The 13,069-nt window shown below is 45.2% G+C and overlaps 2 protein-coding genes across 2 annotated transcripts; one reads left to right on the top strand and one right to left on the bottom strand.

Moving 5' to 3' along the window:
- Window positions 1-3,736: 3,736 nt before the first annotated feature.
- Window positions 3,737-4,102, top strand: LOC121856963 (BUD13 homolog). Its single transcript, XM_042352753.1, has one exon. It carries the CDS (start codon window positions 3,737-3,739, stop codon window positions 4,100-4,102), a length of 366 nt encoding a protein of 121 aa, XP_042208687.1.
- Window positions 4,103-6,509: 2,407 nt separating this feature from the next.
- LOC121857000 (probable serine/threonine-protein kinase nek3) lies at window positions 6,510-11,129 on the bottom strand. Its single transcript, XM_042352802.1, has one exon. It carries the CDS (start codon window positions 8,398-8,400, stop codon window positions 6,967-6,969), a length of 1,434 nt encoding a protein of 477 aa, XP_042208736.1. The 5' UTR covers window positions 8,401-11,129; the 3' UTR covers window positions 6,510-6,966.
- Window positions 11,130-13,069: the final 1,940 nt, after the last annotated feature.

Raw genomic sequence — 13,069 nt, 5'->3', positions numbered from 1 at the left:
CTCCTACTCACACGCCCTCCCACGCCTCCACGCCCACCAGACGCTCCAACAACACGCCCACACGCCTCCTCACTATTTCAAAGACAACAGTACAAAGATGTGAAGGGATACAGGAAGAATTGCAGACATTTTCAAGAGAGAGAGAGAGAGAGAGAGAGAGAGAGAGAGAGAGAGAGAGAGAGTGTGGGAGAGAGGAATGCACACGACCGATATACCAAAAGAAGAATTATCACTCAACAAGGTCCAACTGGCTCTCATTTGCATACGAGTTAAGATAAGTCATCCCCTAAATACGTTATTATGGTGTCTGGGCAGGTAGAACACACCTGGACTCACCTGTGTATCGATAATTGATTACCTAATCCATATCCACCCTCGACTTGGACACTTAAAAACAAATAAAAAAATCCCTCGTGAAATAATTATTCCCCTAAATCCCCATGAGGAAGGAGGGAGTTAGGGGATTTAATTCCTTCCTCTGATACTTGGTCTCATCAGGGATTACAATATTAACCTCAAAATCCCTTCGAGAGTCAAGTCAGGAAGGATTTAATATTTTAGGTGCAACATTTTTTGAACCATAATAAATGTGACTCGAGGTGATAGTAATCCTCAGTAATCTTAAGTAATCCTAAGTGGGGCTTCCCTTAATAATGGTATAAGCTTTTAGTGCCCCGTGTGCTGGTGTGTGTGTGTGTGTGTGTGTGTGTGTGTGTGTGTGTGTCTCGAGACGGATAATGCACTCGTTATCTCTCAGCTAAAATATATATCCATCTATTATACAAAGTTATAGAGAAAGACTGCCCAGATTTTCAGATTTTCACAGAGAACTTCTCAAAAATCTGGTCATTCTATCTCATTAATCTTGTTTAATAAGGACACAGACACACACAAACACAGACAGACATACACAGACATACACAGACATACAAAGACACACAGACATACAGACAGACAAAATGGTAAGAGAAACTAACCAACACAGATGGATACCGCCTGGCCTAAAAAAATTAACCGTGTCCAAAAAAGGTCATAAATGAAACTTGTGTCCAGTGTGAGGCGAGATGCAGGCATGTTGGACACAGTGAACCATTACTGTACGTCTGGCAGCTCCACCACACTACCGCCGCCTCTCACCTCAACACACCATAACACAACACATCTCAACACCTGTAAATTCGCCGCCATTTTTGGTATCTTGACAATAGGTTCTGATATCAAGAAAAGCTTTTATTGTTACTACCTGTAATCAGATATTATTCAAATGACCCCACATGCAGAGAGTGGACGAGGGCCAGGTAAAACAAACAGACGTGGACGCATATCTGATATTATGGTGCATCAATTATCGTACGGCGGTCACTTTATTATCGTGGCCTGGCTCGATCTACTGGTTGTCAACATTTGCATTGCTAATAAAAGAAAACTTGTCATGAATTATGCAGAGGTTATGTTTTGGATCCTTCCTCACCACCAGAGACCCCGAGTTGTTATTATGCTTCTTATGGCGGTTTATGGGGGGGAGTCTCCACCCAAAAAGAGACACAATTCTTGCTCTAACTTTATCGGTGGTCGGGGCGGCGTGGGAGACTCCTGGTGATGGACAATACGTGTTACATCTTACCTTTCTGCAACCATAAAACAACGCCACTGTAGGCATTAACCGGACGAAATTCCGCCAGGCATAACACCTTTATTATTAGTCACTGTTAAGTAAGAAGGGAACGTCAGGCGAAGATTATTGCTCGTATTGGCGAAGCATGGTAGCCTCGGCTGTGCATACTGGCTGGCTGTTGCACTTAGTTCTGGGCCATAAAACCCAACGCCAGCATGAGCGAACAACAACGCCAGGCATTCTCCTCCAGTTCTCTATGATATGGTTATTTACGTCAGGTGAACGTTCTCCCGCCTTCTGCCTGCTGGGACGATCAACACTCAGTGAACGCAACAAATTCATTCACAACGAGAGTTAAGTCTGTGAATGAAAAGTTAAGTCCTTAGTGAATGCATCAATTTCATTCTCGTTTTAGAGTTTAATCTGTGAATGAAACGCCAAAGGAATATCCTTCTTTCCTTAGGCTTTAGTAAGCCCCTTTATAATATTGATACCGTATATACTTGAGACACTTGCTAGATGCTTCTGGTGTTATTGTACCTCGTGACAGCACTTGGATCCCGCCTCCTCTATCAAGGAATAAGCTATTGAAATTGAAAATTGAACTCCATTCACAGTGCATTCAGAGGAGTGAGTGTGTGAATGAGTGAGTGAGTGAATACAAAAGTCTGAGTGAGTGAGTGGGTGGGTGAGTTAACAAGTGAGTGAATACACAAGTGAGTGAGTGAGTGAGTGAATGAGTGAGTGAATAAGAGGTAACTTGGTAGTCCCACAATAACTAAGAACCAAGTGAATGACCGAGCAACATTCTTGTACCAGTTGGCCACGTCACCTCGGGTCGCCTTAATGAACCAACTCAAGTTTCCCTTCAGGTCTGTAGTGAACAAGTGTGTTGACTCAAAACATTATACATATGTTTCAATCAATGTTAATGAATAATAAATTAATAAAATCAATAAACAGGAATAAAAATATGAAAGAGATTAATTTGTTGATTATTTGGTATTACATTGTGATAAAAGGTTTGTGTGTAGTGGTTAAGAATGTAAATATTAGCTTACACACACACACACACACACACACACACACACACACACACACACACACACACACCTTCGCCATCTGTCCCATATTAATTTACCTGTCCACCACACCTGTATCATCCCCGCCATCTTGATGTCTGTATAACCCACCTGTCTCTCTGTCGACCTTCTGTCTATCTAGGAGGTAGTTATTGAGAGAGAGAGAGAGAGAGAGAGAGAGAGAGAGAGAGAGAGAGAGAGAGAGAGAGAGAGAGAGAGAGAGATAATATTAGGTTAGGTCAGCAGGCATGTGTTAGGTTAGGTTAGGTTAGGTCAGGTAAGTATTAGGGTGGTTAATGTTAAGGTGATATAAGCTGGGGATAATCCTGCCCTTCACACCGCCGCAGTAAAGCCTCACACTATAATGTTAAGAGACACCAGTAATGCCTCTCAGCTCGGATCATAAATCCCGGCAGCCAATTTGGTCTTCACTGCCTCACAAAGTCTCCAGTTTTTACCAAGAACTCATAAATCCCCGGCCAGTGTTGCCACATGTTGTAAACCTCTGTCTGTACCCTGTGCCAGTGTGTTCTCTGAGTGGCCTGTGGCACTAAGCTCTCTGAGTGGACTGTGGCACTAAGCTCTCTGAGTGGCCTGTGGCACTATGCTCTCTGAGTGGCCTGTGGCACTAAGCTCTCTGAGTGGACTGTGGCACTAAGCTCTCTGAGTGGACTGTGGCACTAAGCTCTCTGAGATTCAGGCACCGTTTTTCCTTTCTGAGTAGCCTGTGGCACTATGCTCTCTGGAGTGGACTTGTGCACTATGCTCTTTATGGGTCTATACACTATGCCTCTGAGTGGACTGTGGCACTATGCTCTCTGAGTGGACTGTGGCACTATGCTCTCTGAGTGTGTTGTTTACGTGTGTAAAATAACAGTAATATAGATCTGTCACAACACACTCTCCTACACCGGACCACACCCTTCTCTCTGCGTTACATCCTCCCTTCTACGCCACACCCCCCACGTCACGCCACACCCCCACCTCACACTCTGGCACACACCCTCCCCTTTTTGCCACACACCCCAAGTCACCCCCTATGTCGCGCCACACCCCCTGTCGACACCCCACGTCACATCACACATACCCCCACGTCGCTCCACACCCCATCGTCGCACTACACCCCACGTCGCGCCACAATTCCCCAAGTCGCACCACACCCTCCATATCAAAGTCGCGCCACACCCCCCACGTCGCGCCACACCTCAAGTCGCGCCACACCCCCCCACGTCGCGCCACACCCCAAGTCGCTCCACACCCACGTCGCCCACCCCCATCGTCGCGCCACACCCCCACGTCGCCCACACCCCCATCGTCGCGCCACACCCCCACGTCGCCCACACCCCCACGTCGCGCCACACCCCCACGTCGCGCAGCCACACCCCCACGTCGCGCCAAATTCTAACAGATATTATTGATTATTGAACGTGTTGTAGAGGGCGAGCTGTAGGATCCCAGCACCAAGTTTGGCCACAATCCTTCAGTTACCTGCTGTTTACTGTAATCATACCTCCTGGACGTACACGGATGGAGACGTACGGCTGATGGAGACGTACACGGATGGAGACGTACACGGACGATCTGAGCTTGCTGGGGATGATCAGATGAAGTGGTTAGAGAGATCAGGGGAGGGGTAAGAGAGGGGGAAGGGGAGAGGGAAGGGGAGAGTGTAAAGGAGGGCAAAGTGTGAGGTGAAGGGAGGGATAGGGAAGGGGGGATTATACATTGATCTAGCATGTTAATCACAAACTACTGCCTCGGTTACGCCTCTGCGCCCCGGTTACTGCCTCCTCAGTGCCCCTGGTAACTGCCTCTGCGCCCCGGTTACTGCCTCTCTGCGCCCCGGTTACTGCCTCTCTGCGCCCCGGTTACTGCCTCTCTGCGCCCCGGTTAGAAAGCTATTACCTGGTGACCACATTCTTCTCTGTCTGTTTTGCTGCCGACCTCCAAGACGACAGTAGAGAGAAGTGTTGCCACCCTTTCTACCTGGCCACGATAACCTTACCCTTTTCTCTCACCTGGCCACGATAACCTTACCCTTTTCTCACACCTGGCCACGATAACCTTACCCCTTTCTCACACCTGGCCACGATAACCTTACCCTTTTCTCACACCTGGCCACGATAACCTTACCCTTTTCTTACACCTGGCCATGATAACCTTACCCTTTTCTCTCACCTGGCCACGATAACCTTACCCTTTTCTCACACCTGGCCACGATAACCTTACCCTTTTCTCACACCTGGCCACGATAACCTTACCCTTTTCTCACACCTGGCCACGATAACCTCCCTCCAGCCATAAGGTCGATTATCTCATCTCTTAGAAGGATATAAACTACCCTGAGAGTGACGATTATTAGACAGGTGTAAGCCAATGGGTGTCTTGGGGGGTCGTGGCACCTGTGTTTTATATTATTTAGGTAAATTAATTAAGGTGGATATTGCTTCAGGTGTGTGTGTGTGTGTGTGTGTGTGTCCACCTGTGTTGATGATCGTGTGCGTACAGAAGTAGAACACACACACACACACACACACACACACACACACACACACACGCTCCTTTGATCTAGAGCGGAAATGTCACTAAAACATTAACCATCTGAAGACTTGATGAAGTTCGTCTTGTGAAAGTTCAACTCCGAGAACTTATTGCAACATAACTTTAGAAATCTTGACAAAAAAAGTTTATTTTTCTAATTTTTAATCGTCTTAATAAAGTACATGTTTCAAAGAACTTTCTGTAGATTTAAAAAAATAAGCCGAAAATTTTTTACCATAGAATTAAGTCTTCACAAACGTACCAGTCTTTAATATTATTTAACCTAAATTTTTCACAAACAAAGATCATAAAACCACCACAAAAAACCCAAATATTAAATAATTCTTCTATATATTTTACAAACCATAATCTTAAAATCACTGATAAACCAACACATCTTATCAATAATGTCCGACAAAGTTATCTTAGGCATCTCCCTTTCCAAGATGGCGTCACAGGTGGAATGGATGGGTCTACGGGTCATTTTACAGATCAGGCCGCCAGGAGAGTTTTTACCCGCGACAAACACTTGGGTGGAGGTAGTTTTTCATGACGGTGACCCAGTCCCTCGTTTTAGCACCCACAAAGGTAAAACTGTTAATTATTTCAGGTAAAAGGTAGGATTTCGGTGGTGGTGACGTCAGGCACAGGTATAGAGTGTGGAGTTATTAAGCCGTGTATTTTATGGGCTACTAACACCAGTAAATGGCTTTTGTTTTTGTTTTTTATATTAAGAAAGTGAAATAGAAACATACTGAATGAGAAATCTGTCTGTCTGTCTGCATCACTCTCTGTTTGTCTGCCTTTGTCACACACACACACAAGTAGGTTTATCTATATGTACATGTGTGTGTGTGTGTGAGAGAGAGCCCCCTAGGCCAACCCTCGAGGTTGTCCACCGCCCATGCCAACACAACACAGCTGATGTGGTCCTGCCGGTGTACCATCATCACCCCCACCTACTGTATGGGGCCGTCTCCTCACCCCACGGGGAGACCTGGGTGCTCTTCTTCAGCTGTCAGTCTCCCCGGCACAACACTCGGGTCCTCACAACATAAAGGCTCAGGAGGACACAGAGGTGGACGGTGTGGGAGGTTTATGGCGTCGGGCCTCAATAGGTGTCGTTAATGGTGGTTTTAATAGTGACATAAAGTACAACATTGTGTGTAGCGGCGCGCGTCACCCTCCAGTCTCCTCCTCTGGTCATCCTTCACTCACTCAAGTGTCGGGTTACTGTGGCAGGATTCTTCTTTTAAATTAAAATTCATAAATAATGAAAATCGTTTTATTTACATAAAAAGCAAAAGTGGAAAACATCTTATATACAAAATGTGAACACAGGAGGTTGATATGTATACTTCTATACTTAAGTTACGTATAAACATTACATAATCTTGTAGTGACCAACACAGTGATTATTGTATTGTACAGACTGTCACAACATTCAGTATTACATAGTAATCATTATTAAGACAACTGGTCAACATCACCAACAAGACTCCAACGCTGTAAGGTTATGTTATGGTGGGAACACATCTCTGTTACATCACGCCGTCAAGAACATCCTGACGACGAACACATCACGTTACATCACCGGGAACACTTTATACTGACTTAACAAAACTTAACACTTTATACTGTCTTAACGACAGTTTATTCCGGCTCAACATCAGTTTATACTGACTTAACAACCAATGTTTGTACGAGAGAACATGGACCAGACTCCTCCTAACAGTCGTCAATATCCGCGTAGATAAAGTTCGAGGAGGAGTGAGCGAGGAAGAGATTGAGCGTGTCGTCACCCTCGGCAAAGGTGGAGGTCAGGTGGTCCAGCTCCTCCTCGAAGGGTTCGTCTCCGAGTAGACTGCCCAGCTCCACGGGCGCCGTCAAGACGCTCTCACAGTCAGACGCAGAGCCACACCCGGAGAAGTCGCTGGACGTGACGGAGAAGGAGGGAGAACTGTCTCCTATGGGTACCGGGACAGCTGTTGAGAAGGTGGCGCCCGTGATGGGACTTGGGGGGGACGACCCCTCGCTGGAGAAGGCTGAGTCGGCGCTCGAGGAGTCACTCAAGTGACGTCCACTCCTCGGGAACTCAAGCAACACGTCGTTCCTCACAACCGGACTGTCCAAGTCTTGAAGGACATTGACGGAGAAGCTGTCCGTTTGACTGATGAACGATGGCATGTTAGGGTTACAGACTCGACGCGGCGTGAACGGCGTCGCCCCTATGCGAGGTTCAGGAGTGTTATGCCCCGGGATGGACGCCGGTACGTGCAGCAGGTCCGTCCCGTAGGGCGTGAGGGCCAGTAGGGGCTGGTTGACTGCCACTAGAGGCATCAGAGGTTCCAAACGAGGTATTTTAGCCTCTCGAGGTCCCGTAAAAGTTTCCATTCTTGGCCTCTTGACCGTCATGGACATCATGAGTGGCTCATTGTTAGCGTATCTTCCTAGTCTGTGTGGCGGGGTCTGGAGGGCCACGTTCTTCAGGGTGATGTAGGCGCCATTGTTGGTCGCTATGCTCGCCGTCTTACATATTTTGGTTTTAATTTTAGATTTACTTGGTCGCTTAGTAGACACTTTCCCGCCTAATGAATTTTTATTTTTATTTTCGTGCATTTTCGTAACAGAAGAACATTTGGGCTTATTTATTTTGTTATGATTTTTGTTGTTGTTGTTGTTAATGTTGTTGTTGGCGCTACTCTTGCCCGTGTTACTGAGGGCCATTTTACTAGTTCTTATCACCGGCCTCACACAGTGCTCTGGTCGAGCCATATGAGCGTTTTCTAAACACCAAATTTCTCTCACGTCCTCGATGTCTGTTGGACCAAAATCGTCTTCGTTGAGGACTCCAGCCAGAGCATTAATGTAGTTGACGGCGAGTCTCAGGACGGTGATCTTAGTCAACTTTTCGGCGTCAGCACCAGGCAGATCCGGGATGGCCTTCTGCAGCGTGACGAAGGCATCATTTATCTCCTTCATTCTGTTCCTCTCGCGGGCGTTGGCTGTCTTGCGGCGGTACTTACTCAGCGGCGGCGGCTTCTGCTTCTCCTTAGGTTCTCTCCTTTTAGACGTCGCTCTGTTTTTCTCTGATTCTATTCTCTTAATGATCGACTTAGTCCGTAGAGCGTACTTGGCCCCGTTTATGTCATCCATATTCATCTTAATGAGTATTATTAAGGAATGATAAAACTATACACACACTTATTGCTCCAGCGGACGAGTGTTGGGTGTCGCAGGTGTCCCTAACTCTCGACACATCACCACCTCACAGTACACTGCCCGGGGTTCACTGACACTCGCCAAGACACTAAACAAAGAGTGTAAGGTAGCAGAAAGGCCTAAAGTGAGGTCGCCATGAGAGAGAGAGAGAGAGAGTCAGACCGCGCGGGTTCTTGACAAGGTGGAGATGTTTGCTGACGGGTGTTTGTGTAGGCTACTGGCGCACCCAACCCCTCACACCTCCCCCCTACAGCGAACCTCGACCACCACACAACACTCTTGCCTCGTCTACACACACCAATGGTCGTCCCAATATTAACACTCAATATTTCACTACACATAAAACATACAAAATATTGCCAAAAACTTACAAAATATATATAAGTAAAAATATAATACCTAAGACATATACAGTACAACAACAAAAATACTATTCTTATATAGATCTTAAGGAAGTTGTAGTACAAATATATATACAAGATATTTGAATATAAAAAATTATATATCAGAAGAAATATAATACAGGAAACTTAAACCAGGGAAGATTATTTTATTTAATGTTAACAGAAAAAAATATTAATAGTAAAATACACAAAATACTTTACTAATTAGCCTAAAATTTATAGATCAAGGAATTTAATTTATAAACCCAGAAAATACAAAAAAAAAATTCTTAGTATTTTCGTTGGAATTATCTATGCAATAACACGATCAATATTTAGGTGTTGGTACAGGTGAGGGAAGATGAGAGGTGACAGGTGAGGGATGGTGAGAGAAAAGGGTGAGGAAAGGTGAGGGAGAAGGTGAGGGAGTGGTTGGTGTCAGTCACTCGTGTACACTGGAGGGAGTCTCTGGTAATCTTAGACTCCCAAATCCTCTCTCGTGGTCACAATATTTACCACTATTTATCTTTATCTCAATTCTCTATAGTTTCCGGGTGGTGTAAGAGAGTTTAATATAAGGTATGTGTTGTGATGGAGCGCCTCGGGTCACTGTCTGGCGTCGTTACAATGTCTCCTGTTATTGTGTCTCAGGTCGAGGATCATTTACATAAAGAAGTGATCACTAGAATGTCTCTGAGGCGGACCTGAAGTAATCTCCTCTCTCTTGTAGATGTTTCTCAGCCAAGTGTTTCAGGTTAGAGTAACAACAACACTATTTACTTCTTCTTCGTTAACATCTACTTGAGTTAAATGTCTTTTCATTAACTATGTTCTTCACTCCCTGTCTTTAATCACATCAATGTTAGGATAATTTCTCGATATATTTTACGTTTTATTTTCAAATCACAATTTTATTTACCACCGTCAGAGTCTCGAGGCCACGAGTCTTATTCTTTAGCACAATTTCATTATTTTTTTCATATATCTCCGACCTTTTTTCACCACACTTGATCACATCTGCTACCGTTCCCGGGCAGCGTCTCTGGGTGTTCTCTGAGCGATAAAACGCCAACGTGGGGGAGACTGAGTGGCTTATCAGCACAGGGTGGGCGTCCCCGCCTCAGATAACGCTGCCTCCCCACTAAGCCACAACAAAGGGGTGGTGGGCTCGGCCTGCCCCTGGGACGCGCAGGTGAATCCCTCAAACCTCAACTCCGCGTTTTGTTGCACTTTAGATGACGATCATGGGTTATATGGGACGATTAGGGACATAAATGGGATATTTTAGATTGGTTAAACCCTCGTTCAGTGGGTCTGGAGAGGAGGAAGTGTGACTGGTGATGGAGCAGGGCGGGCTGGGGTGTCACTTTACGTGTTAAGGGCCGCGAACTGTCTGTTTTACGGGTGGAGTCGAGCTTGGCTGGGGGTCCTCTTGCGAGATGTTCTCAACAAGGCTGGCGTCTTCATGGGTGTGTGTGGGGCATCTAGTGCATGATACTCCACACCTGCTGGCTGTTGGTAACTCCCGCAGTCTTGGCTGTATAAAACAATCAGTTTACGGCAGCAAGACTCGTTATGTTATTATCAGTCTGGGAGTATATGGTGAGTCTTTACTTGTGTGACCAGATCCTTGGCACAGAATGAGACATATATTCACACTTAAAAAAGATTCACATTGGTGATAAATGTTGCAAAGTTTTCAGTTGTTTCACACAAATATTAACTAAAAACATTGAATAAATGTTTCTCGTTGCTGGTGCTCTCAACACACACACACTGCAGAAGGCGCGGGATATGTTTGTTGAGAGTGTAGCTCCCGCGCTAATGGTGAAGGCGGGGTGGAGGGCAGGCGGGGTTCGGGCACACAGCGGGGCGTGGATGCCGCGGCTACATCACCTGGGGACCCCCGCTGTCAGGTACTGCTGGCTCACGCCCTTCTGATCCACCCTTGATCCTCCAACCACAATTGGATCCACGGCTCAGTAGATGGGAGGTGCAGCGCTGCCCCTAACGAGCCTTTATTATCCCTTTTAAGTAATATGAGCGAGTGAAAAACAGTGATACCAGCTAACTATTGGTGTAGGACAGTGAAGGTTACAGAGGCTCGTAACTCTCTCTTAGACACCTGGGTTCTGGCAACACTGGAGGTGGAGATCCTGTAGAGGCCGACTCAGACGCTCATTGATATGATTAACAATCCCGTCTCTGTGGTTCCTCGTTTACCGGGCCGCCCTAACGACCCCAGACGAATGGTTCGGTTAGGTAATGCTCGCCGGGGGTGTGTGTGGGGGTCCTCTAGTTCTTGTTATATATCACACGAGTTGAATCTTGAGTTATATATCTTCCTTTAATTATGTAGACTTGTAGAGCAGCAGCAGCAGCAGCAGCAGTACTGTTGGAGTTTTGTAGTGTGTGACGACCTTGACCGCACTGTATCACAATATCTCTAGTCCTGTTCTGCGTCCTGTTCCTGGCCTCTTGCGTCCTGTTCTTCACCTCTTACGTCTTATCCTTGGCCTCTCGTGACGTTGTGGAGGTCGCCGCGTCCGTCAGTGGTGGCAGTCAAGCAGGCAAGCAGGCAGGCAAGCAGGCAAACAGGCAGGAGATGGCGTCCTCTGGCGCAGCTCCAACCCGTGGGCGCCTCACACCTGAAACAAGTCCACAAAAGCATCAGAGGAGTGTGTCTAGACCTGCCCGTGGCTGCTCCTCCTATCACCTGTAACACTGACCATCAACGGATCACATTCTCTAAAGGTTCCTACGTCACATATCTACCTGGTCTACTTAATCTACGTCACATATCTACCTGGTCTACTTAATCTACGTCACATATCAACCTGGTCTACTTAATCTACGTCACATATCTACCTGGTCTACTTAATCTACGTCACATATCTACCTGGTCTACTTAATCTACGTCACATATCTACCTACATATTGAGATAATACCTTAGTGATAATAAATTATATTAATGTATGTTTATATTGGAACTTAAATGTTTAACTTGAGTTTGTAAATGTTTAAGATGCCATTGAAATGTGTGGGTTAAGTTCAGGAGTGTTTATACAGGTGCTTAAATGTTTAGGTTGAATGTGTTTACTTTGGTATTTAAATCCTTGGTGGGATAAATATACGAATGTTTATTTTAGTATTAAGATGCTTAGTTTGTGTGTTTACTGTAGTTATCGTCTTTCAACATTCACCTGGCGTAATATAATAATAATAATAATAATAATAATGATAATGATAATAATAATAATAATAATAATAATAATAATAATAATAATAAAAATAATAATAAAAAGAAGTAATCACACACACACACACACACACACACACACACACACACACACACACACCTCCATGTATCAAAATTTTACATAAGGAATTTTAACGCCACATTCCTCCTTAATTTATAATCACCAGTTAGCGAGAATCCTTAAGAAAAATTATTTAAATTTCTTATATGAAAATTTGAAGCCGTTTAACACCCAAAGTAGCGATGGATTATGAGAAATTTCGATCAACTGACAAGAAGGGAATTTTTTTTACTCCTCTAAAATTTATATTAAAATCTATATATGAGAGAATATTTATTTTTATATATTTTTCCTATATATGGATTTTTTTATGTTAATATATGTTGTAAAAAATTCCTATAACGATTTAATAATTCTTCGTTAATTTTGTCTATGGTAAGAAAATCCTAAATATAATAATTCTGCCAAAATGTTAATAAAATCGAAAAAAAAATCCCCCTTCCCTCCCTCATTCTACTGGTCTCTCTCCTTCCTTCTTTCCTGTCTCCCTCCGTCACTCTCTTCCCTCCCTCATTCTACTGGACTCCATCTACCCCCCCTCCACACGTTCCTCTCACCCCTTCTTCCATCCCCACCTCTATCCTCTCTATTATTCCTCCTCAGCCAGCACCAAGGGGGAGGGGGATCCACTTAGGTAGATAACTGGCAATTTTCCAACATTCCTTCCACAGTTTTGTTATCGGGAAGACAATTAATTAGCAAAGCATCCTGTTAAGAGTAGGGTGAGGGGAGGAGGGGGTGAGGGGTGAGGTGGAGGGGGGTGAGGGTGAGGGGTGAGGGGTGAGGGGGTGAGGGGTGAGGGGTGAGGGGTGAGGGGTGGGGGTGAGGGGAGGGGGAGGGGTGAGGGGTGAGGGGGTGAGGGGTGAGGGGAGGATTAGGAATAGGTTAGGATGAGGAGGGAGGAG

This window comes from Homarus americanus, unplaced genomic scaffold, assembly GCF_018991925.1.
Source record: "Homarus americanus isolate GMGI-L3 unplaced genomic scaffold, GMGI_Hamer_2.0 scaffold44060, whole genome shotgun sequence".
Lineage (NCBI taxonomy): Eukaryota > Metazoa > Arthropoda > Malacostraca > Decapoda > Nephropidae > Homarus > Homarus americanus.
Note: the sequence above shows the minus strand (reverse complement) of the source record. Positions and strands in the feature narration are given on the sequence as shown.

Bases quoted from the DNA above. Each gene is read 5' to 3' on its own strand.
- LOC121856963 (XM_042352753.1), top strand. From the start codon at position 3,737: ATGTCGCGCCACACCCCCTGTCGACACCCCACGTCACATCACACATAC.
- LOC121857000 (XM_042352802.1), bottom strand. From the start codon at position 8,400: ATGAATATGGATGACATAAACGGGGCCAAGTACGCTCTACGGACTAAG.